General features: G+C 40.8%; 1 protein-coding gene across 5 annotated transcripts in view; it reads right to left on the bottom strand.

The window, feature by feature from the left end:
• The window catches only part of UBE2H (ubiquitin conjugating enzyme E2 H), a 103,766-nt gene that overhangs the window by 13,299 nt on the left and 63,585 nt on the right, over window positions 1–26,882 (bottom strand). For 4 of the 5 annotated variants that reach the window (XM_047850982.1, XM_047850983.1, XM_047850986.1 and 1 more), the window contains 2 exons: window positions 11,937–11,976; window positions 10,437–10,489 (listed from right to left, as the gene is read on the bottom strand). The exons of the other annotated variant lie outside the window; for it this stretch is intronic. In XM_047850982.1, coding sequence (XP_047706938.1) covers window positions 10,437–10,489; window positions 11,937–11,976 — 93 coding nt within the window. The remainder of the gene's footprint in view (window positions 1–10,436; window positions 10,490–11,936; window positions 11,977–26,882) is intronic. 5 annotated transcript variants of the gene reach the window in all.

Below are 26,882 nucleotides of genomic sequence, written 5' to 3' on the forward strand. Positions count from 1 at the left end.
TAATAATAATAATAATAATAATAATAATAAATCAATAACAGTTCAAAGTCTTTTCAAAAAAAATTAATCTTGGGGCGACTGGGTGGCTCAGTCGGTTAAGCGGCCGACTTTGCCTCAGGTCATGATCTCTCGGTCCGTGAGTTCGAGCCCCGCGTCGGGCCCTGTGCTGATAGCTCAGAGCCTGGAGCCTGTTTCAGATTCTGTGTCTCCCTCTCTCTGACCCTCCCCTGTTCATGCTCTGTCTTCTCCCTGTCTCAAAAATAAATAAAACGTTAAAAAAAAAAATGAAAAAAAATTAATCTTCTACTTTTTGAAAGGGAGAGAGCCAGACACAGGTTACGCAGTATAGAGATTACAGTCAGCTGGCTCCACTATTGGCTGCCTTAATTTTTCAAGGAAATCCAAAGATCCCAGAGAAGTATTTTTTTTTTTTAAAGTTTATTTAGAGAGCACATGAGTGAGCAGGGGAGGGGCAGAGGGAGAGGGAGAGAGAGAATCCTAAGCAGGCTCCACACTGTTAGCACAGAGCCCAATGTGGGGCTCGATCTCATGGACCAGGAGATCATGACCTGAGCCAATATCAAGAGTCAGATGCTTAACCCACTGAGCCACCTTGAAAAGTATGGTTTTTGATGAGCTTTGGACTAAATCAGCATTTATAAAAATGCAGTCCATTAAGACAGATTCTTCAGCCTGATCTTATAGTAACAATATTAGAACACTCAGTCCTCAGTTTAGGCACTTAAACTAGTAATTTATATTCATATTTAATTTTTAAAAACACTCAAATCATACTGATCTCTCATCAAAAGAAGCACCATTTACCCCCTTCGGTCCAGAGCAATGGTTCCTAGGTAAGTCTAGGTCCTGGCTGTTTGTCCATCAGAATTACCTGTGGAGTTTTTTCAAAACATGCATGCTGAGACCTCATACCTACCCCACGGACCCTGACTTAGGATAGGCTGGCATCCGTGTGTATGGAAATGCATAGCCAGGAAACACTACCTACACTATATACCCATATCCATAGAGAACAAATGGGAAGAGGGCCCTCTGCGTGTGGTTTCTCTGAAAATATTCAGGGCTCTCAGCTAAGTTGCTCAGGAGGCTCCAGTGGAACCACTCCCTGACCCTTTCAAGCATTCCTTCCTGCACACTGCTGTCACTGTCACTTCCTCCAGGTGGAGGTATTCTGAACTAACGGTTGGAGAAAGTGGATCCATTTTAGAGGGGCAAGAAAGGGCTGCTTTAGAGCAGAAGAGGCAGCGATGTGTATCACCTAACACACTGTGGACATCGGGTAGACTAGTAAATTCCATTAGACCAGACGCTCTCCAGCAAAATGGCAAACCACAGAAGAAGACCACAAGCCTAATCTCAGGCCTTCCACTGACTTGTTCTTTGACCTCGGGCAGGTCTCTTCCTCTCTGCATCTCAGTTTCTTCATCTGCAAAAAGGGAAGTATAATACTGCAGTTCCTCACAAGGAAGAATTACACATCACTAAAAAGGACTGTAGAATAGGCTTCACAGGGCATCAAAGGACTAGACTACGATATTTATAAAAATACGCCACCTTCTTAGAGTAGAAATTTCAGCTACCTGTATCCCTCAAGGAATACATGTTAATTAAAATGAGTCACACAGGGGGGAAAAAAAAGGCACCAACGGTTAAAGTAAAGCCACCCTACTCCAGGTGACTCACAAAAAGACAGTACATGACTTAGAAGAGAAAACACAGGAGGGGATGAATCACATATCATGTTTTATTCTTGGCTGTTTACAAACCAGTGACCAAAAGTTATTTCTTCTTCCTCTATTTCCTCTGAACATTAAAATGAAAACTTTGGTCAAGCATGCTGCTATCTTCAGGTTAAAACCCTGTGGATGCCCAAAGCTTGATGTGGTCTGGCCCACCAGAAACTAGAATTGCCAGGCAGGCAGTTCCCCCAGAGACATTAACTTGCCTAATACTCATTTGTTTTGTAGCTTTAACACCCAAAATGCTGTAACTTAGAAAGCACCATGAATATACACGCACAGTCATGACTAGGTGTCGAGAAATCATCAAAGCCACTCCCCCTCTCCTCAAAGGCCAGCTATCCCTCTCCCCGCTTTTGTAATCTACTCCTTGTCCCCCACATGCCCAAAGCCCCTTTAAAGACCTTTTAAAGCCAAATAACATACAGAAATAAAAATCTGCTCGGGAAGACATCATTCACTTGCACAGCAGTGTGAACTCTGAGGTGTTTGTAATTTTGGAAGTAGCTCCATATACGCTTACTCGGGGAAGCTCATCATCTTGCAATTTTAAAGAAACAAGTCTGTGCTGGTAACTACCAAATCTTTCTAATCAGCCCTTTATATTTCTGGTCTTATCAAACTTGATATGCCTGAAATTACTTCCCAGAAAACTTAATTTTTTTTTTCCTGATACCTAAGTAGACTCTAACACCCTTGTCCCTAAGGCTGCAAACCCCCGGAAGGACTTTGGTTACGCCTTTTCCTCCTTTATTCCATGTACTACTCATGTATTCAGGCAGTTTTCCAGACTCGCTACCTGTCTAAAAACGGCTCTGGTTCTTCTGTTTTCCCTGGTGTGCAACTACACCAAGTCCATTGTAGCATTCCACCCCAGATCAGGGCAACCACCCTCCTCGGTGGCTTTCCAGGCTCCAAACTCTTGCCTCTGTAACCAAAGAAGCTTCCTTAAAACAATCACTCAGGTCATTTCCCATCAAGATCAAGTCCCTCTTGTTTTCCTTCCAAACTCTTCATATTCCAGAAGCATGCTATCCAAACAAACTTAGAGTTCATTGGTCCCCTCCCCTCTGATGGAGGACCTCTGGCTTCTCAAGTTGAAATTCACTGTGTTAACCACAACTCCTTACAGTATTTATCCGTCCCATAATTCAACAGGGAGCAGGGCTGAGAAGAAGAAAATAAAAGTTCCACTCACAATTAGAGGTAAAAATGTGGAGAAAAGTCACAAATTGTTGATTCTAGTGGGCTAGAACTAATGATTCTCTAGGACTTACACAGATCTCTGTCCATGGACTTTCAGCCATTATGGTTGAAGCTAATGGCTAAAATAGTTGAGATCAATGGAAAATTTCAACCATGTTATTCATATCCTTGATTTATTAGAGAAAATTCGCAGCCGACCTTTCAAAACCCCATTAATTGACTTTTGTTCATCTTACATGCAACTGTAGTTGATCCATCATAAACCGCTAAGCCAGTCATAAATTTATATGCATTCAGAGGAAAACCAACCATAAAATCCATTTCATTCACTTATTTTTTTTGTAGGGGCGAGAAGGTAACTACTGTATGTATAAAAAATACATATAATGTACATGTAGTCATATTTTTATCAGACTGAAACAAGGCAGATAAGATCTCCAGACTTCTTTATTTAATAATTTGGGTTAACTGATAGATGTTAGCTAGCTAGCTCCTAAGAAGTTGGAATATTAATGATGGATTTTTAAATTTCTCCTGCTTACAGTCTGTGAACACTAAAAAATGTAAAATTCTACCCTCACAAACGAAGAGGAGTCAGAAACCTATAAACTTCTTCAACCTGAGGAACGGCATTTCTTATGCTCAAGCAGTCATTCTATGTGCAGGACTTGGTAAGCAGGGACCGTAAAAGGTGACAGACATCTTGAGGAAAACTTCAAAAACGCTGCTCAGGAGGAGTGCCCTCAGATAGGTAGGTGGACTTAAAGAAGAAATGGCTTCGAGATTAAAAATAATATTCTCTAGGGGCGCCTGGGTGGCTCGGTCGGTTGAGCGTCCGACTTCGGCTCAGGTCACGATCTCACAGTCCGTGAGTTCGAGCCCCGCGTCGGGCTCTGTGCTGACAGCTCAAAGCCTGGAGCCTGCTTCTGATTCTGTGTCTCCCTCTCTCTCTGCCCCTCCCCTGTTCATGCTCTGTCTCTCTCTGTCTCAAAAATAAATAAACGTTAAAAAAAAATTTTTTTTAAATAAAAAATAATAATATTCTCTAAAGAACTAATTCAAATCCCACTTCAGTGAGGAAAACCTATTCCTGCAGCTGTTCTGAGGGCACACACACGGCGAGCAGAAGCAGACCACCCCACAAAGACTTCCTGTGGTGCCGTGGCACAGGACCAGCTGGCCACAAGGCTTGCCACACCACACTTGGTTTACTGAATGCTGACACGCTGCTAACGGAATCATATATCAAGCCACCAATCTGCTGGAGGATGAATTCAAGAACGTATCCAATTACTTCACCGAGAGGGTCTCCTGTGTTTATGTGGATAAAATACATAAAAGGTCTGAATTCATCAGATTTACAAATGTTCTCGAGTTAGTCCATGGGGATCTTTTAAAGACAGAATAAGGTCTTATGAAGAGGGTCATGCAAGCAAAAAGCCAAACGCTTCCTTCCTCACACCTTTCAAAAAAAAAAAAAAAAAAAAACAAAGTGCAATTAGTAGGAATAACAATTAATGAACAAAAATTTTTTGCAATACGATTGATACACTGAATCTCACCAGTGGTAGCATTATAATTTTTAAGTATTCCAAAGTAAAAACAGGTATTTTGGTTACATGTTGGAAAGGGCAATGTCAAAGACATAGGGAACTAAACCCTGGACGAACACCAGATGCATTCCGCTAAGTGCCAGATCACCAGGCCACCAACCAGAGGTGTGTAGTTACAGAACATGGAACGTTTTGTGGCACGCTGCCAGACTTAGAAAAATCATCTCCCGTCCACTGCAGTTCCCTCCCCCAGCGTACTTAAACTGTAGACATCTACAGAAGAACACGAATGCTGCTAGAGATCGGAAGGAAGAAAACAGGTTCCTGTTCCCCAGAGACACGTCCTTTGTTGCCAGGTCGGTCTCAAACACTTTCCTAATTCATCCTAATTCAAACCTGGTAGGACCCTGCTTACCTTAAAAGACTGCCAGCTGAAACAGTAATAGGATTTGTTATTAACTTTTCAGAAATGAGGGCAACTAATGTATAATTAGCTAGCTGGTATTCTTACAGTCACACCAAAACTCATTCTTAAAGTTTTTAATTACTAGATAATAATTTAGTTTGTCTTTGAGGTCAGGAGCAAAGATATCTTCATGCAATTACCAGATAAGTGGCCACACATGGCAAAGACTACCTCTATGCAGTGATCACAAGCAAATGAAGAGAAAACAAATCTGTATCATCACGACTGGGCCCTAAAACTGAAGCCTCAAAAAAGCTAGAACATAGCTGTGTCTCTCTGGAAGGGCCACAGCCTGGCTCATGTCCTACCCTCTGCAAAGCCTGACCACTCCATGATCCTGATACTGACCACCAGTGAACACGAATGGGGGGTTTTTTAAGGAGTTTCTGCAAGTTTTTAAATTCTTAAATTCTGTGCATAGTTAATCTCTTGGGCCACATACCAATGCCACATCTGAGTATCTCCAAGCAGACAGACAGAGGAGGTAGGGCATGGAGCTAGCTAAGTACTGTTGAAGCCATCAAATACCAAACTCGGCATGTTTCTGTATCTCCTACAGTTGACATTTCCCCCACAGCACTGGAAAGAAACTGCTCTACCTGGCCTCTAAGAGACTTATAATGACATCCAGCTGTTCCAAAGGCAGGATGATGTTTATGATTCCACCATGGACAGATCAATACTGAGTTCTCGAGCCTGTTCTCAAATGTTAGTTGTTGGCCAATCATCCATGCAGACAAATGCATGTATCTCTTGTCTGCGTAGCTACATTAAAGTGGCTAGAAAACGCAGTTAGCAAGCACTAGTGAACACAAAGCATTATTTTGAGACACAGTTACCTTTAGCCAGAAGTGGCTAGAAAACGCAGTTAGCAAGCACTAGTGAACACAAAGCATTATTTTGAGACACAGTTACCTTTAGCCAGAATTTTAATTGTTTGGAAAGATTCACAGGCTACCTGACTGAAAAGAGGGATGGAATAAATATTTCCAGCAGGAGAAAGCTTAAATTCATTAGGCCCACAGTATAGTACTATTAAATAAACTTATAGTTTAAAATTGTTCTAAATGCTTAGTAAAAGAAACTTCCGTTTCTCTTGTCTAATTTTAATCTCAAAGTCCCTGAAGAACTCCTTTTGTTGTAGGCAACTTCATTTGTCTGTGATTGACTCCCCAGACACTCTAGGGGAAGTAATTTCCCAAATGTTGATTTTTCTCACCAGCAAAATAAGAGGAGTATCCAGTCCATTGGCTAGCAACCCTAAAGGTGAGAAAGAATAAAATTGTCAACTGCCCAATTTTATAAGAAAATTAATTGTCTTTGACCTTACTTGTCCACAACTTAATCCACAAAATAAGTCATTTACCAAGTCAGTTGAGAAATGAGTAAAATTAAACCGGAGAGAAACACAACTGACAGAGGTCAAGAATGCATGGCCCAGAACGGTGGGAAAGAAATTAAAGCTGAATTGCGGTGGCGGTACCGGGGCCTCCAAGAGTGTGGGTAGAAAAGCCAACTGTGGATAAAACATATTTGGGAAAAAGGGAAACTAGAAAATAGTAGGAATGCTTAAAAAGCTACCTGTGGCTTAATGAACTTTCCTTCCATCAATTTTTAAAATTACAGTTGTTTCTGAAACTAAAATTCAGATCCCCTTGGTTGCATTTTAAATTGTCCAGAGCTTTTATCATTGTGTCTGGAAGAGCAGGAAGGGATACAAAAAAAGAAAGCAAGAAAAAGATGTTATCACACAGGAAATCAAAACGAATCAGTTTTGTGATGGCATCTGCTACTCTCCTTTTAATGGCTCAAGAGTAACAATAGTAACTGCATACTCAGTGACTTCATATGATGACAAGCATCTTTAGGAAATTAACCATATTACCCACTATAATTAGCTCTCTTGCAAGGTTAAATAATAAAAAATTGAAAATTACTGGGTGATTACACTATAATCACACCAATTCTAAGTTTCTGAATGAACAAACTGCACGGAAACTTGGCAAAGGGAAACAAATGACAATAGAGGCCATGAGTCAAAATGGGCTACCAGAAATCAATGGTCTTTTTTGGGGGGGATGTGGGGCTGGGGGGACGAGAGGATTAAATCTGCTGGAAACAAGAACACTGACTGGTAGCAGGTTACGAGAAGTGTAAATCTGAAGTTTCAACTGGGAAGTGCTGTTATACTACAAATATGTACATCCATTGCACAGCGCATGCCTTGGGGCAAAGTTAATTGCAGGAAATTTCACAAGTCACTCCCTGCTCCGTACTATCTTATATGGTAGAGGTGTTGAGACAAGTTTTGGTTGCCAGGCTAAGCCTTTTGGTTTTCAGCTGAATATTTGTATTAACATGCCAACTTTCTCCTATTCGTTGTTTTATATTAAATTAGGTTTTTTGTCCTTTGAACTAAGATTCTCTCAAGAATCACAGCAGGAGACGAAATGACTCCAAATTTACCAATTACAGACTAACCGCCAATGCCAGAGTCTTTAGCGGTTTGTAATAAAAATTTAGTTCACATTTCAGGGATCAGGAAGGTCTAAAAGAAACTTCAAGGTCATCAGTGCCAACCATTACTATGTACTTTTAAAATAAATTGTAATTACCTGCTCCTAAAATGGCCCATGAAAGAAATGTTGAATCTTCTGGAGGAGCAGTTTGGGTCTGAGCAAAATGTCAGAACAATTCTCCCATGCTGAGTACATTTTTGACTACACTCACTCCCTCATGGGTCCCTGCACTTATCTACAGCGTTAGTGTTCTCCATGTTCATATGTTACAGAACACTTAATGATAACTGATACACATGTAAGAGGGAAATAAAAGTTCACTTTGACCAATGTAATTTAATCCTTGTTACTAAGTGCTTCACAAAGTAACGCTTTACACCAACATTCCACACATGTGATGAAATAAATCTTAAGTCACGTTGGGCTTCTGCTTCCAAATCTGTTCTGAACTTCAAACACCCTCTGGTAGGAAAGTAAAATGGTACGACCACTTTGGAAAATAGTCTGTCACTTCCTCAAAGGTTTGCCCAGAGTTACCATGTCACTCAGCAGTTCTACTCCTGGGTACACACCCAAGAAAAATGAAAACACATGCCCGCATAGAAACTTTTGTGCACGAACATTTACATAGGCATTATTCAAAACAGCTGAATGGTAGAAACAACCCAAATGTCCATCATCTGACAAACGGATAAAGACGTAATAGCTGTAAAATGGAATATTATCTGGCCATGAAAGGTATGAAGTACTGATTCATGCTACAACATGGACGAATCTTAAAAACATTATGTGAACTCAAAAAAGCCAGTCACAAAAGACAACATATCATAGATTCCATTATAAAAATTCCAGAATAGGCAAATCTGTAGAGACAAAAAGTAGATCAGTCATTACCTAGGGTTCGGGGAGGAAGGTTAAGGGGATGAGGGGGTGACAGCTGAAGGGTATGGGTTTTTTTTGTTTTTTTGTTTTTTTAAGGTGAAGAAAATCTTCTTAGACGAGAATGTGGTGATGGCTGTACGTAATTGTGACTTTGTTTAAAAACTAGCAAATTACATGCTCTAAATGGGTGAATATCATGTATGTGAGTTATAATTCAATAAGCTGTTGTTTTTCAAAAATCTGTTCTGAGATGTGAAGTACTTGAGAATCAGCAAATCTCTTCCACAAAGCTTTTCTGGTCAACAGTAAAAGAATTAGTTGAAGTCCAATTTACTTTACTGTAATTGGAACCAGCTCATAGTATTTTGTTATGTACATTTCTAAAATGTGAATGCAGTTTAAGAAAATACATCATTACATCAGCTATTCCAGGCAGTCTGCCATGAGACATTTTTACCAAAAACACATCTTGAAAGGAATCCATTTAACCAACCTCAGAGTATATGTTCTTTCTTGTTGCCTCATCTCCTCATAAGCCGTTGTATCCCTAAAATTCTCATGTTTCACAGTACTAGGCGTGATTAATTCAGTCAATAATTCCACAAATATCTGAACCCTTATTGTACACCAGGCACTGTTTCAGGCACTTGTGTGCATGTGTGTACACACACAGCCCCTGCTCTTGTGGAGCTTACAGCCTAATAAGATAAACGATAAACAAATGCGGGCTTTAAACACAGGTTTTTAAAACAGGCTGCTATGCTATGGAGGAACGTTGTTTTAGATGGAGTAGCTAGGAAAGGAGGCTTCTCTGAGAGAATGACTGAGGGGAGAAAAGAAGGTGCCAGCCATACAAAGACCAGGGAGGGTAACTCCAGGCAGAGGAAACGATTCTTAAATGGCAGAATCAGGAGGAGAAAACACGAAAGAAGGATTAGCTGTGTGCTGCTGGTGACCAGCCTTCCACTGTGAGTCTCATGCACCGTCCTAGTACAGGGATGTCTGGCAAAGTAGTCTGCAGACTGTGGCTGGAATAAAAAAGGTCTCCTAATTCTTCAGTAAGAAAGGCTCCCTCTGGTCAAGCCCTGCCTAAGGTGACTTTCTTGAACCTCTTGGGGACTGTGTGTTGCCTGCACCACTGACTCTAGCATATGGGTACGAGGCTCTGCTAGGGAGTGCTGGGACACGGACACCAGACGTGCACCCCAGAGACCCCTATGACCGGAAACAATCCAGTGGCACAAAAAAGTAGGCATGAACGACACACACAAGTAAGAAGTAAAAATGGGCCACAAAAAGCTATCAAATGTAGGGGTGTGCAGGGATCAACTGCAGCTGGAGCATCAGGGGAAGCCTCACGGGGTGGGGGGGGGGGGCACGAGAGCAAAGAGGCCCATGGCGCCTGACAACCTGGACACGTGGGGGAATACAGACTGATCTGTTGTATCCCTAATTAACTTACATAGATTTCCACATATTTGTAGCTCCCCAACCAAGTTACAAGCTCAGGCAGAAAGGGCCTGATATTCCTTACATATCTCTGTGACGCTGAGCATTGTACTGCATAAAGCTGTGCAATTCACGGGTTGGTTCACTATAAGAGAGGAGATGTTGATTTCAGCACTGAGGCAAGGCTTCATAATGAGGTTTTGGCCTTCAAAACAGAGGACTCCCCAAACCTGTTAATGCACCATCTCACTTGACAGGGACATTGCTAGGAGTTTTCCCAAAAGTCAAAGGGATTACAGGTAAACATGTATACAATGTGCTTCTGAACACACACATACGTTTACATGTTTATTTGTGTGTCTGCATATGTACATCACTATACCTTAAGTTCAAAATCTCACAAGATTATTTTAAACTTCCGTTGCTAAGTCAAAGTTTGTACTTGAGAGAAAATATTTTTTTCACTGATCAAACATTCCCATCCAGGCCCTCTTAATCCCTTCCCATTCCCAACAAAACATCTTAAACCAAAGAAAAGGCAAACAACATTTTTTAGGCAGTGTCTCAACATCTCTAAAAAATATTCCATGGCCAAACTCACCATAGAGAGCTGTCCAAGTTTGATTAATTACATCTAGACACACAGTTCCTGACCTGAAACAGATGGAAAGAATGGCATTTTTTTAAAAATTAGAAAGCTAGTTGCATGTACCTGGCAACTAATTTTATTTATCAAGAATAGTATGAAAGAAAAGAAAAGAAAAGAAAAGAAAAGAAAAGAAAGAAAGAAAGAAAGAAAGAAAGAAAGAAAGAAAGAAGGAAGGAAGGAAGGAAGGAAGGAAGAAAAAACATCCCAGTTAGGGAAGTATGATGAAGAGCAGAATATATACAAAGTCTTACTGTTTCCTTAGAGATTAAAAGGAAAAATCAGCAAGTATACAACGGTGAAATCAGACAACACCTTCACCAGGTGATTGGAATTAACACTGGCAACCAGGGGCAGACAAACCTGTGTACCCCGCCAGTAGCCTGAGGACACAATTACACTTTGTGGCTTTCTGGTCTTAAGTACATATTCTGAATCTAATGATGAGGAAACATCAGACAACCCCAAATTGAGGGATGGTCTTTAAAATAACCGATCTATATTCTTTTTTAAAATGTCAACTTTATAAAAGCTGAGGAACTAGTCCAGATTAAAGTATTTTAAAGAAACGTGTAATTAAAGTAGTTTAAAGAAACAAGTAAATGCAATACATGATCACGGACTGGATATTTTACTTACGGGGGAAAAGTAAGTGCCAAAAAGGTACACTGCTGGAATGTGGCAGTAGATTAAAACTGACACTCAATTCCTGAACCCAGCGAGTACACTGTGCTTATGTAACAAAACATCTTTGTTGTTAGGATGACTGATACACACAAGTATAAAAAGGCAGTAGGGCATGATGTGTGTATACAACCTACTCACACAGCGTTCAGAATACCTCGTGTGTGTGTGTGTGTGTGTGTGTGTGTGTGTGTGTAACAGCAAAATTTAGCCACGACAAGACTGCAGAACAAAAAAAGCATGTATTGTAAACAGCATCAGAAATACACAATAGGAGGCACATTTTAAAATATTACTAATAAAATATTAGAACGAAAGAAAGGGTACGTAAGACTCATTAACTGAAATGAAACCACAGTCATTCATGTTTGCTTTACTCTGAAGAACTAAGAAACACTTTAAGGGCTGAAAATAGTGAATCTGTATACAGAAAACTTAGATCTCTGAATTGTGTCTATGCAAAGAGAAAAGAGATGTGGAATATTACACATGCTAGCTGGGTATCAGGGGGAATAAAGGACCTACTCATGGCAATGGGAAAACTAAGCAGCCCAACAGCAGAATGTGCACTAAAGTGGTTTAAAATGTCATATCCCTGGGACTCTATAGTTTAAGTGGCCATATGGTCCTCTCTGTTGATAAAATCTGGAAAGATAATTGAGGCGCTTTTTTTTTTTTTTTTTTTTTTTTTTTAAATAATGGAGAGAGAGAGATGAATGCTAGTAAGGGCAGTTGCTGCTAAGATTTAAACATTTTTAAATAGTTACTTACGCTTCATCAATGTTGGGATGGAAAATTTTATTCATGAATCCTGTAAAAAGAGATGTTAATTAGCAGCAAAAAGTATCCAGAGAACAATTCGTTTTAAAGTATTTTAGTACTGGAAACAATTTCATTATTAGAAAAAGGTGATGATACCCATAACTCATTACTTTTAATCTTAGATGTTTGGTTGCTGTTAATACTATATGATCTGACAGTGTCACTTACTGAAAACACCGGGTTCTATCAGAGTTCTATTAAAAAACAGTGAGCAAACTTTGAAAGCAATGCAGCTTCTTATACAACATAATCATTAAGAGAAACTGTTTTCTGAGCTATGAAGGTACTTGCGAAGAAAATTTGTAGTTCTAAGTGGGCTACACCTAGTACTGATGACTTTTATCAGCAAGTTAAGAAAGCTACCCTGAACTTCCCGCCCCAGTTTTATTGTTCAGTCTCTAAATTTGGAGGTTCTGCATTTAAACTTCTCCTTCTGAAGCTCATTTACCGGTATCATGCCACCACACTGGGTGCGGAACATGAATGAAGCTGTTGAAACACTAAAGGAATACCGCTACCAAACCACAAAGGATTTCATCACAGTGACCAAAATATTTAACTTTAGTCTATTCATTCCAGGAAACCCAGTTTTGACTAAAATTGGGGCAACCAAGAAATGAGGCAAGGAATTAAAAAAGAAAAATGTGTAAGATGGCTGCATCTGTCAGGGATTCAAGTTTTTTGATATATCCCTAGAAGAACAAGTAGAGACTAACAAAAGTAAGTAGGGACTTCTGAAGAGTTCATTTTTAAGCAATCTCCACACCCAACGTGGTGCTCAAACTCACAACCCCTGAGATCAAGAATCGCATGTGTTACTGACTGAGTCGGCCAGGCGCCCCTAGACTTTAACATATATATTGACGTTTAAATTCCAAGGAGAAATTAGTTTTTAGTCTAATTAAAACCAGTGACTGAATCAGTTTGTATATATGCAAATGACAATACGCGAAAGCAGAGGTCCACTGTCAGAGCCGTCATTTTATTATCCACATCATCTCAAGACTTTATTCCATTCCATACTTTTGATAAACCGAAGTTCCCTACTAAAGTGACTATCATCGTGTCCCGCTCAATCCCACCCTCCCTCACCCCCACCTCGTATGTTTCTCTTTCTCTCATTCACAATGTACTCGGTCAACACCTACGTGTCAGGCACTGTGCTTGTTCGGGGTATGAGATAAGTAAGGCAGTACACTGTTCTCCTGGACGTCAGCGCAGCACTGAGACAAGACACAAGGAAGTAAGTGCAAATATGCACAAAGAACGGACACAGCTGGAGGGAAAGAGGAAGGTACCAGGAGAGATGCAGAGAAGTGGCATCAGAGGAGGATCCTCAGGGACGAGTTCCAACAAAGGTCATTACCTGGGAAAATCTAACAACCTTCTCTAGACTTAGAAAACGGGGTTAATAATACAAAATTCCAGGTATTCCATAGTCTTCACTTGCTCTAGTCACTCTAATACTAACTACGTTTCTACTTTTTTTTAATTGTTTTTACATTTTTTTGTGTTGGAATGGCTTCATGTTCTTACTGCTGTTAAGAGAACTCAAGCAATGTTTAAGTTATTCTAATGCAAAAAGAAATGCCTTGTGTCCAATTACTATTTCATATTAATTTTTCATTAAGGAAATAAGATGCTTCCAAGTCTAGATTTAAGAAGTCTGTGTTTATTGAAGAGATTAAACTAAGCCAATACAAACGTTCATGTCTTAATGTTAAGAGGATAAAAATTCTGTATGACCCTAGAAAAACACTAATAAATGTGTTCAAGAAGACCCATGAGGATATTCATTGCAGCTTTATTTATAAAAGCCAAAAACCTAATGCAATCCTATCAAAAGGGACTAGGGGAACTGTAGTAATATCCACATGTTGGGAGTCCGATAAAGCCAAGGTAATGAACTAGATCAGTAAGTATCAACTTGGATAGACCCATCGCTAAGGGGAGAAAAAAAAAGCTGTATGAATTTACAGCATGATAACATTTAGATGAACTAAAACAAAGCAACACTACATATCTCTATGGTAACAAGTATAGAAAACTGTACTGAACCAACATATATACTAAACTTAAAAAGTAATTATTTCAGTGAGGGTGCAGGGTCAAGGTCATGGTGGGAACAGGGAACAGAATGGGAATGGTGATTAAAGATGAATCTATCTGTAACACTATATTCCTTTTAAAAAGAGATAGAGAGAAAGTACTTGTATTTTTTTTTTTTTCAAAGTCTGCACATAGGAAACTGGAAGCAAACATCTACAACTGTTAACAGCACTTAATTCTTTGTGGTGGGAATATTTTCTCCATTACTCTTTTCAGATTACATCACTACCCCCACCCCCATCCTGTACCAGAAATGGGATCACAGCGATGTAAAAAATAGAAGGAAACAAACAAGTGTCAACAGTAGTCAACTTTGAGAGACTCCCACATTCTATTATTCTCCTGAATTTCCAAAATTTCTATACTGTGTAATTTTAATAATTGAAAAAAAACCTTAATAATTGAGAAAAAAATAGTTAAAAAATTAAAAATGTAGGAAACACTTTTTTTTTTTTTTTACATTTATTTATTTTTTGAGAGACATAGAGAGACAGAGCACAAGTTGAGGAGGGGCAGAGAGAGAAGGAGACACAGAATCCGAAGCAGGCTCTGGGCTCCGGGCTGTCGGCACAGAGCCTGACACAGGGTTCGAACTCACAGACTGTGAGATCATGACTTGAGCCAAAGTCGGACGCTTAACCGACTGAGCCAATCAGGCAGCCCAATGTAGGAAACATTCTAAAGCGGACCTAATTATACACAGGTTATCCAGTGCTGAACCATTTTTAAGGAAGAAGGTCACTAAAATCAACTATGTTATTTTCTCTCAAATCTTAAACACTTTTTTGTTTAAATATTACAAGTTCAATACCAAAAAAAAAAAAATCAAAAGATCTTCAGATTATAAGACATATGGTCCTCAAGATCAGTTACATACAGGAATATACTGCTATTACAACTGCCAAGAACCTTTCTGATGAGTGGGAAACAATGTTTAGCCACTAGATGGTTTAATTCAAGAGACTTGTTCTATTATGTGAAAAGTATTTTGGCTTGAAGCTACAACAAAGAACTCACAATTCATTCTTGATGCTGAAAATCCTGCTTCTGCTAGATGTCTCCTAAGTAACACCTCGTAAAGCAACATGTATGGCAGAGGTCCCCAGTGCTACAGGTAAGAATCACCTGGAGAGCTCTTTAAAAACAAGTGCTATGGAGGAAGCAGAACACTTTAAAAGCATAACACTTTAAAAACAAGTGTTATGGGGCGCCTGGGTGGCGCAGTCGGTTAAGCGTCCGACTTCAGCCAGGTCACGATCTCGCGGTCCGTGAGTTCGAGCCCCGCGTCGGGCTCTGGGCTGATGGCTCAGAGCCTGGAGCCTGTTTCCGAATCTGTGTCTCCCTCTCTCTCTGCCCCTCCCCCGTTCATGCTCTGTCTCTCTCTGTCCCAAAAATAAATTAACGTTGAAAAAAAAAATTAAAAAAAAAAAAAAAAAAAAAAACAAGTGTTATGGAGGAAGAACAGCAGAGAAGGGGACTCAGGACAGGAATGCTTGGGTGGGAGCTGCAATTTTAAATGGGATTGGCAGGGAGGGCCTTATGGAGAAGCGGAGAAACGGACAATCGGAAGGAGTGAAGGAGGTAAAGGAGGAATCATTCGGTATCTAGGGGAAGAGTGTCTATATAACACGAACAGCCAAGTGCAAAATGCATCAGGAGCTCAGCAAAGGGAGTATTAGGAGACCAGCAAAGGGAGTGGTGAGGCTGAAGCGTGATGAATAAGAAGCCTAGAAGTGAGGTCAGAGAGGTGAGGAGCATTTGTGGGCCCTTTTAAGGATGCTGATTTCCATTCTGAGTGAGGTGGGAAGCCAGAGACTATGCTAGAATGGTGTTACATACAATCCCTCCTTAAGATTTTTTGTTGGTTTTTAACACAAGCCTTATCTCCGGGCAGGGGGGAGGGGGTGGGGGCTAATAAGGGAACAGCTCAGTAAGGTCACAGCACCAGCACATCAGTGCTGGGGACAGAACAAAGGTCCCGAGCAAAACGAGTGAGCTGTGTTCTGCTTTAGAATGTTTCCTACATTTATAATTTTTTTTTAACTTGAAAGGTTTTTTTTTTTTTCAATTATTAAAATTCACAATGCAGAAATTTTGGAAAGTCAGAAGAGTGAGAACGGAACTTCAACAATTTCATGTCATAGGGAACCTCAAAGGTGTAAGTTGAGAAAATAGCTAGAGTCAAAAGAGATTTAAATGTTTACCAAAAACGGTCTCTGAAAGATTAAAGTGCCTCCCTTCTGGTACAAGGCCCAGAGATCCCATTTGGAATCAATACAGCTTCCACACTGTTTTCAATTAAGTCGAAATTCTGGCTTGGTTGAATCCAAGAGTACATAACAGGGAGGGCCAAAAAGGACTCCGTAAACATACTCTTAGTAACAAATGGGTTGGGGGTGCCTCGGTGGCTCTGTCGGTTAAGCATCCAATTTTGGCTCAGGTCATGATCTCACAGTTGGTGAGTTCGAGGCCCATGTCGGGCTCTCTGCTATCAGCACAGAGCTTTGGATCCTCTGTCTACCTCCCGCCCCACTCATGCACACGTACTCTCTCTCTCTCAAAAATAAACAAGGAAGGAAGGAAGGAAAGAAGGAAGGAAAGAAGGAAGAAAAAGAAATGGGTTGGAGCCCAGACCCCAGTGCCCCTGCTAAGTATAAAACATCATCTGAGCTCTGAGACAGAGGGCAAAATCAGACTGGAAAAAGAAAAGTATTAACAGGGGCTTGAGGTCTAGTCCCAACCCTGCTATTAACTGCAGACCTTGGGAAGGTCCCTTCACTTCTCAGCCTGTTTCTTTACCTGAAATAGCTAGACTGTATGATCTCCAAAACCTCCATTCTCATTCTGTTTATAAAGGAACTATCAGCACTAAAAATCTAGGATTTAATAACAATGGCCAGAGCTCTGACAACAGAGGACTTTAGAGGAAATGTCTAAAGTCAAGTCCATAAAGGAAATTAATTCTGCAGGGCACATTTTTAGGTACAGAAATATTCTAGAGAATACAAAGCTAACAACATGCTAAAGTACCACAAAGAGACACAGAATCCACTGACTGGTCCAAAGTAGGCAGAAACAGTTTATACCTTTGCCTTTGAGGAACAAGTTTAACCAGACCGATTCTGCCCAAAAAACAATCTCCAGACTACAACGATCTCTTCCAATACCAGGCATTTCCAATGGTTAGAAAAATACCCAAAGTAAGTAAACAGAACGGAGTATATATCCTTTAACATTTGCTCTTGGACAAGCTGTGGGCAGTATTTCTGGCAAAGCCCTTCACACGCTGAATGATGATGGCAACAATGGCACTTCTGGACGAGGAGGGGAGGAGACACAGAAAGAACAGGCCAGGAATTCAGAGAAGGAACATTCTCAGGACTCAGCGTGTTTGCCCTGGCATGTCCTCCTTCCTTTTGGCAATGCGATCACCACACTAACGAATACGTCTGTGACAAGAGAATTTTCCCAACACTTGTTTCCATTCAACCAGGAACTAGCTTGAAGATATTTTAAGAAAACATATTTTGAAAACTGCTTTTGTGAAAACATGATAGGCGGAAGCAAGTCATTTTTAATCTACATGATTTAAGATTTTATTCACAACCAGACATTTTCTAATGATATATATATTTCAGTGATTTGACCAGATAAAATCCACAACTCCTTCAAATCTCTGAGACAATTATCCTCTGGCACGACCCAAGCACTTATAAAAGGGAAGGCAACGGGAACAAATGTTTGGCTAAAAAGCTCACCACCTCTGTCCTCTATCTTTTAGCAGAGGGGAAGGAGGTGATTTATAATTCTGGAGGAGGAATCCAAATCATGCTTAGCTGATGTGAAAAACTGCATTATCTCATAAAATGAGAGATTATTAAAAAGGAAAAATATGCCACGCTTTAGCTTGTGACACTCCCAATATTCAACTGTTCTAGACTAACACATCTTTTGACCCATAGGCTAATAGGCAGAGGAAGTTAAGTAACATCATGCCGAGTCATGCTGAAAACCGGTGTTTATTTCAGCCCGTTTCTGTGTCTAATCCCAGCAGGGGATCTGTACAAAGTTGTACACGCTTTCCAGTAACTTCAGATACTGGGGTCAATATGTAAATAAAGGTGGCAAAAATTAATCACCTTTGTTTTACTTGTGAGGATATTTTTAATGATCAAATGTGTGGACAGAATGAAATACCTAGGGCCAGTCATCTATACAGAAGTTTCCTTCAGAATAATCTTGAGAAATGAGAGGTCCGACAAGTGACTCATGAAACAAGGTAAATCCACCCTAAGGTGAGGAGGTGAAAAACGCCGAAGGCAAAAATAGAGGAGCTCCATCCCAGGGATAAAATGAGCTGGGACTGCTGACGGCTAAGGCGGCTGTGGCTGATGCAATTTAATTACGAGTTTATGAATCCCTGTGAGAAAAGGGTAAGTGAAAACATTAAGCCATTCTGATATTCCATCTTCATGATAGATGCCCACACAAGGTAGACCACTCAGAATCAACCTGATGGATTCGTTTCTTAGGCAGATATAATTGTTTCGAATCTATTTATTAAAGACTGGATCTTATCGCTCCTAGCAGCATCTCGGACTGTACATTTTTTAAGGGTAGTAACTTGGATCTCCATTCCTAGCACGCAGGAGGCGACCAGGGTTGCGATGTTCCAGCTAAAAAAGGGGTGGGGGGTGGCGCTGCCGCTGGCTTCACCAGTGACGGCCATGCCGCCAGCTCTGTGCATTAGCGCACACTCAGAGATTTTCATCTTACCTCGGACGGCCAGGCCCAGCCCGTGGCAGCCCACACCCAGGCAGAGGCCTCTTCCGAGAGCCGAGCCTTTCCTACTCAGGAGAGATGGACCTGGGCCGGTCTCTTCTTGGGTGAGGAACCCAGCAAGGAGCTCACTCTCAATGCCCTGTGTCACGGGAACTTCTGAACTGATCCTGTGTGTGTTCAGGAGATCTAAACTCAACAAGGGGTCGTCTTTTCTGTTTCTTCCTTTCTCTCTGATAATATGGAATCAGAGGGATGGGCTGGATGGATAAGAAAAGTTCATTTATAACTAAGAAAAGGTGAAGTGTTATCCTTCAACAGCCTAAAACCCTGCTACCAACCTAGCAGCCTACCAAAACCTGCGAGCCTTAAATCTACTCTCCTGTAGTTTCATTTGTGGAAGACTGTAATGCTCTCTTTCCTGTCTCCACAGGGTCTCTTTCACTCTCCTGATCATTCATATAACCACACTGTCTGAATCTGGAGGACTTTGTTCTCATGGTCATTACTCCCTGCCTCAGTAGAGGCAGTATAGAACACAGTTGGCCACTCTTCTTAAATAAAGTCATGGTTAAAAGATCAGGCTCCAGCCACACGGCCCAAGTTTCACTCTGCAAGCCTCAAGCAAGTTAAGAGTCACTGAATCTCTTTGCCTTTGTTATGAATAAAGCTAAGTTAAATTTTGGTATCTGCACATCATAGGACTGTTGTGAAGATTAAATGAGTATATGTATAGCATTTGACCAGCAACTGGCACACAGTAAGTACTCAACGTTATTATAAGCCTCATGAGCTCGGGCAAGTAATTTCACCTCACTCTCCTCATCCTAAAGATGAAAGTATCTGCCCCTACCTACTCCTCTCTCAATCCTTTAGAAGTGTCCAGAGCATCAGAGTATATTTTGATTAGTGGGTATTAGGCTTCCTATAACCCCATCACACTGGAAATAGAAAATACAGGTACTCTAACATTTATCATGAAGAAGACCGTTCTTTTTAATTTTTTTTTTCAACGTTTATTTATTTTTGGGACAGAGAGAGACAGAGCATGAACGGGGGAGGGGCAGAGAGAGAGGGAGACACAGAATAAGGAACAGGCTCCAGGCTCTGAGCCATCAGCCCAGAGCCTGACGCGGGGCTCGAACTCCCGGACCGCGAGATGGTGACCTGGCTGAAGTCGGACGCTTAACCGACTGCGCCACCCAGGGGCCCCATCTCTTACTTGTTTTTAAAAGGATCGCAGTTTAACTAAAGAGGAAGCCAAAAATACATGTTTTCATTACGATGACAATCCAGAAAGGAGGAAAGGAGTTAATGCCAGAAAGATGTCAGAATAACCAGCTCAAAAGCTACAGGTCAGCTACTATAATTAAAGTAGGAACTAACCTAAAGAGTAAGCTAGATGGAATTATTATATAGCAAATGGAAAGATTCTATAATAACGAATTGCCAAAGGCAGAATTGAGACTGACATAAGCCAGCTTCTAGAAGGAAATGGACAAATCTTCTGACAGAAGCAAGCATGTACAAAGGCAAGGTTCCCCTTAGAGGTGGCCTGGGGGAGGGAAAGCCAACTACTATTTTTACTCTGGCTAATAGCAAGATGAAGGTCAATGAATTTAAATATTATAGACTGCCAACAGGAGGTTTTTCATTTAACAGGGCCGATATGACCACTGGCTTCTTCCATTACTGAGAACTTTAGCACCTGGCATCCAAGTCTCTTTCTTGTCATTTTTAGTGACATTATCACCCACACAGATCACACTCCTGACACCCTGTCTTCTCAATCCCTGAAGCTTCTTCTCAGTGTCTTTTCCTCTATCACATCTCATTCACACTCCCATCACACTCCCAGGACATACCTGGGATTTGTCATCTTATACACAGCTTCACCTCCAAAATCACAGACCACCCCCACCCACCACAGTCCCTAAGAACTCTAATCCACTGACCCTCCCTTTTCTTCCCACCTACCAGCCCTCCTATCTTCACTCCTCTCCTTGCTTAATTTAAGATTTGAGGTGCCTGGATGGCTCAGTCGGTTAAGCATCCGACTTCAGTTCAGGTCATGATCTCACAGTTCATGGGTTCGAGCCCCGCGTCAGGTTCTGTGCTGACAGTTCAGAGCCTGGAACCTGCTTTGGATTCTGGGTCTCCTTTTCTCTCTGCCCCTCCCCCACTCACACTCTGTCTTTCAAAAATAAATAAACGTTAAAAAAAAAAAAAAGATTTAAGACCCATCGCCATCATTGCTTTGCAGCAACCTTCTGCAAACCCCATGCACTCTCTCCTCAGAAACACCCATCTGCAACTGGAGGAAACCAATCATTCATATTCGCTGTACTTGGACTTGAAGGTGTCACTAAACACGGATTCATTCATTTACTCCCTCACCTCAGTACAGAGCAGGCAATGTACCAGGCCCTGAGGTGGGGAGAAGGAATGTTTAGCAGAACAGACCCAGGGTCTGCCTTCATGGAGTTTATATCTACTGGGCTGGCAGGGAGGAAAGACATTATGCAAATGCACCAACTTTAAAAAGTATGCTCAATAACCTTTTGTGGATTCAACATCACAGATAACTTTCCTTTCTCCTTTCACTAGTAGCCCGTCCCCAATTCTCCAATGGCTTGTGCATTTTCCTCATTATTCTATAAATCTCCAGTCCCCTTTGCTCCTCTATTTCTCATTTTGACTTAAAAGCTCTGCCTATTTTGAGAGGATGGGGGCTGGTGGGCAGGATCTCTCACTCTCCCCATCAAAATCCTCCCTGCACACACGCTAATTTTTCCTGCCTAAGAGCTCATTCAAATGTTTAAGGTCTTCCTACTGTCTCAAAGGCACTGTGCCTTCAATCCTCATCCTGATGCCCAGCATCACCAAGCTTTCCCTCTTTTCTAGACAACTGCCCCTACAATGAGCACATCAACAACCTTCAGAATCTCCCATTTCAGAAGTAAAAACTGAAACCTTCCTTTTATCTCCGCCCGCCATTTGTGTGCTCTCCTTCACACAGCCAAATTTCTTCAAGGCAATGGATTATAGACACCAGAGTTTCTCAATGTTGGCACCTGTTCCAAACCACCAGTATTTCTACTCTTCCCCTATAACAATACAGTGATCACGAAAACCTGCTTAAAACCTTTCAATGATTTTTCCATTGCATTAAAAAGAGAACTCATGCTGGGGCATGTGGGTGTTTCAGTCGGTTGGTTATACACGTGACTCTTGGTTTCGGCTCTGGTCATGATCTTGCGGGTTTTATGGGTTTGAGCCCCACGTCGGGCGCCGTGCTGGCAGCTTGGAGCTTGCTTGAGATTCTCTCTCTCCTCCTCAATCTGTCCCTCCCCCACTCACATTGTCTTGGTCTCTCTCTCAAAATAATTACAAATAAATTTTTAAAAATTCTCTAAAAAATAAAATAAAACCAAGACTCAAGCCTTTAATCTCACCTACAAAGCCCTATGGGACCTGACCCTGCATGCCACTTGGAGCCTCTCTCTTATTTCACTGCTCACCCAGTCTCCCAGCCTTATTCCTCTTCCTTGAGCATGCTAAGCTCCTATCTGCCTCAGGGCCTTTCTGCTCACAGTTTCTTCTGCTTAGAATGCCCTCATCCCTGATCTTGGAGGATCAGGGCTGGGGTTTTTTGTTTTTGTTTTTTCCTTTTCATTTAAACCTTAAGCTTGGGGCACCCAGGTGGCTCAGTCGGTTGGGCGGACCACTTCAGCCCAGGTCATGATCCCCGCACTTTGTGGGTTCCAGCCCTGTGTCGGGCTCTGTGCTGACAGTTGAGAGCCTGGAGCCTGCTTCAGATTCTGTGTCTCCCTCTCTTCTCTCTCTGCCCCTCCCCTGCTTCCACGCTCTCAAAAATAAATAAACATTAAAAAAAAACCCCTAAACCTCAAGCTTAAGTTTACTTTGTCTGAGAAACCCTTCCTGAACACCTAATCTAAGATATTCATATGTCAATTTCACCACATCAATCTCTGCATAAAGCTATCAGACATTTTAATTTTTTGCTTCACCTTTTTTCCTCAAAGAATTTGTTCAACCTCTGTTCCTCTGGCACCTGGAATAATGAATGCCCTGCACATATTTGGTATCTAGTAAATTTGTGAAGCTGATTAGAAAAAAATGGTATAAAAATGTATCCGTTTTCCGAGAAAGTAAATTCTGCTTCAGCTGCCAGACATATTCTTAAAAAAAAAAAAAAAAAAAAAAAAAAAAAAAAATCCACCCTGGAAAATTTCATTTTCAGAACAGCAGTAAAAAGAGAGCTTTTAACAATGGCTTACATTCTCATAGCATTATCTAAAAAAACTTTTATGAAACTTTCCTACTAGAACCTTGTTTCTCTCTACTGGAATTCAAAAGATATAGATCGCTACATAGTAGCAATTATGTATCTTCTTGAGACAGAAACCAAATTCAAAACCATGGTCATGAAAGCCAAGAAGAAAGGAGGTGATGGAATTTTGCTTCCTTGGTCTCAGAATTCATTCTGTTTGTGAAAATGCAGTGGTCCAAACAGGCCTCTGTTAAATAACTAACCCCCAAACCTTTCAGAAATGACTCTACTCCAAATCCTCGTCCAAATACTCTACTCCAAATCCTTGTCCACCCCTGACAACACTGCTCCCTTAGCTTCCTCCTAGTTCCCAGGAGGTAATTATACAATGTTTCCATCTAGGAAGGTACACAGTGAAATGGTAAATATTCTAAACTCTGTATTTTAGTCATACCCTATTATAAAATTCCATTCCAAAAATATTGTGATGTAATTTCTGGCCATAGTGAAATAAAATTTTACAATGCCGGAGGTGTCTGGTATTCTGACAATGAAAAAGGTTAAATCACTTTCCTTAATCGCTGGCAAAGTAAAAAGAATAAGGTGCACTGATCATCAGAGTATCCTCTAATTAAGAACCTATGGTAGACTGGGAGATTCAGAAAGTACTCTGACAGGTTATCTAATCTAGTTTCCCTTGAAATAGGAAGATCTAAACCGCTCTATTGAGAGGATACCCGACCTAGCAGTAAAGGCCACTGGAAGAGCTCAATACAGTATTCCAGCTACTGTTAATTGCCCATGACCTTTCCTTTTTGTCTCCATTTACTGATATGGGTTTGGCTAGCTCTTGCTATATGCCCACTGACATCAAATTCCATTGCACAACGAGTGTGGTTTTTTTCCCTGACCATTCTATCAACATTAAGCAAATTATTAAACCACTCCCTCCAGAATCTTGTTCTCAATCAATCATTTCTCTTACTCTGCTTTGGCATGATCAAATTTGCAATCCAGACACACAGTACATGCAGCCTGCTCCTGTGAGACAGTCTTCCTCACTGTTAAGATGGATATGTATATAGGTAGTGTTTCAAAAGTTAGTTTCTAGACTTGTTAGGTGGATGTTAAAACAGTGTTCTATTTGTAAAAAGTATAAATGAAAAAATAATTTTTTAAATACAAACGATGGGGTGCCTGGGTGGCTCAGTTGGTTAAGCGTCTGACTCTTGATTGAAGGTTATTTACAAAAGACTCTAAAATACTCTACAGTTCTATCTGAAATTAGTAGAATGAAGTTTTATTAATATACTACCCAGTAATCATTTAAAAATATAAAGGCCAAATTCTTCATTTTCTCTTGAATGCTAGTGTTTAAGTAGCTATGGTGTGATGGAGACTACTGTAGATCCTGAAGGAGACTTCATGATATTTTCAAGGCCTTTAGAGGTGGAAAGACTTAAATCTAACATTTTATGCCTGTATTTTATTAGAGGACATAATTCTCCCCCCCGGCTTAAGTTTATCAAAAATGTTATTATTTATGAGTTATGAAACAGGAATCTTTTTTGGTTCATTGGAGAAAAATGGAGCAAGGGGAAACACATGTGAAAGAGTCAGATTGGAAAGAGAAGTAGGTAAGAATTGTTAGAGGTAGCAGCCCAAGAAAAGGGAGAAAAGGGAAACAAAGAAAAGAAGTGAAGAAGAGTTTTGTGTAAAGGTGTAAAGATAGTACCCAAGATGGAATAAACTAAATTATAAGCAGAAAAACAGAGAGAACGGTATGTAACCCTTATACACACACATAATTAAAATTGAAAGGAAGTAAGAAAGGAAACTGGTGGAAACTTGGGGGCCAGCAGGGCCTTAGCAAGCTACCAGGTGAGAATTCTGGCCAAGGATATAATGGCTTTCTAGAACAAAAGACAGGAAAAAGTATAGACACAGACAGGACATCTGAAAGACATGCATTTGCCATATGTTTAAAAATATAAACTTTTAGGGGCGCCTGGGTGGTTCGGTTGGTTATGCATCCAACTCTTGATTTCAGCTCAGGTCATGATGGCACGGTTCATGGGCTTGAGCCCCATGTTGGGCTCCACAGTAACAGAGCAGAGCCTGCTTGGGATTCTCTCTCTGGCCTTCCCTGACTCGCACATGCGTGTTCTCTCTCAAAATAAATAAAGAAAAACTTATATATAATTCATATATATATAGTATAAAGGAACTTACTATTATTTAGAATTTATAGAAAAATGTTTTTAATCCCTTTTTTTAAGTTTTTTTTTTTTTTTGAGAGAGTGAGAGAGAGTGAGCATGAGAGGGGGAAGGGCAGAGAGAGAAGGAAAGAGAATAAATCCCAAACAGGCTCCATGCTGTCAGTGCAGAGCCCAATGTGGGGCTCAAACTCACAAACCATGAGATCATGATGTGAGTCTAAATCAAGAGTTGGCCTCTTAACCAACTGAGTCAGTCAGGCACCCCCAAAAACGTTTTTAATCCCTTTTACAGCCATGGATAACTGTAACAATATTTTGGCATTCATACTTGGAATTTCATGGAAAAAATTAGAGTTAATGCTATACAAGATTACCATTTTCCTGTGTGTTCCTTTAAAGATAGAGTTAAAACATTAGTCATGACTAAAGCATTTTGTCCATTAAGACGTACCATAATTTAACTACTTTATGATCTACTGGGTCATTTAGATTGCTTCAAACTTTTTAAAATAAAAGTTTTTAAAGTAACACTGCAATTTGCATACTTACACATTCATTTTAGTGCACAATTCTGAATCTTAGGATAATTTAAGTAAAATCACTCAAAGAATATAAAATCTTCAATTAGTATATACTAAGTTGGCTGTATCATAATACCTTTGCCAACAATGCTTAACCTGCCAATGTGTTAAGTCCTGTATCTCTCATTTTAAGTTTATTTTGAGAGAGAGAGAGAGAGAGAGAGAGAGAGAGAGAGAGAAACAAAAACAAGAGAACGAGTTGGGGAGGGGGTACAGAGAAAGGGAGAGAGAGAATCTCAGGCGGGTTTGACTCTGTGCTATCAGCACATGGGGCTCTCTCTCACAACCGACCTTGAGATCGTGACCTGAGCTAAAATCAAGACTTGGACGATTGACCACTTAACCCACTGGGCTACCCAGGCACCCCTCTCACTTTTTTTTTAATATTTTTAATGTTTATTTATTTTTGAGACAGAGAGAGACAGAGCATGAACGGGGAAGGGTCAGAGAGAGAGGGAGACACAGAATCTGAAGCAGGCTCCAGGCTCTGAGCCATCAGCCCACAGCCTGACGCGGGACTCGAACTCACGGACCGCGAGATCATGACCCGAGCTGAAGTCAGACGCTTAACCGACTGAGCCACCCAGGCGCCCCCCTCTCACTTTTTTTTTTTTCATTTTTTTTTCAACTTTTTTTTTTTTTTTTTTTTTTTGGGGACAGAGAGAGACAGAGCATGAACGGGGGAGGGGCAGAGAGAGAGGGAGACACAGAATCGGAAACAGGCTCCAGGCTCCGAGCCATCAGCCCAGAGCCTGACACGGGGCTCGAACTCACGGACCGCGAGATCGTGACCTGGCTGAAGTCGGACACTTAACCGACTGCGCCACCCAGGCGCCCCTCCCTCTCACTTTTTTAATAAGCATTCTCTGGAGTAGACATAAAACCATTTTGTACCCTACGCTTATTGGTTACT

The sequence above is a fragment of the Prionailurus viverrinus genome, chromosome A2, assembly GCF_022837055.1.
Source record: "Prionailurus viverrinus isolate Anna chromosome A2, UM_Priviv_1.0, whole genome shotgun sequence".
NCBI lineage: Eukaryota > Metazoa > Chordata > Mammalia > Carnivora > Felidae > Prionailurus > Prionailurus viverrinus.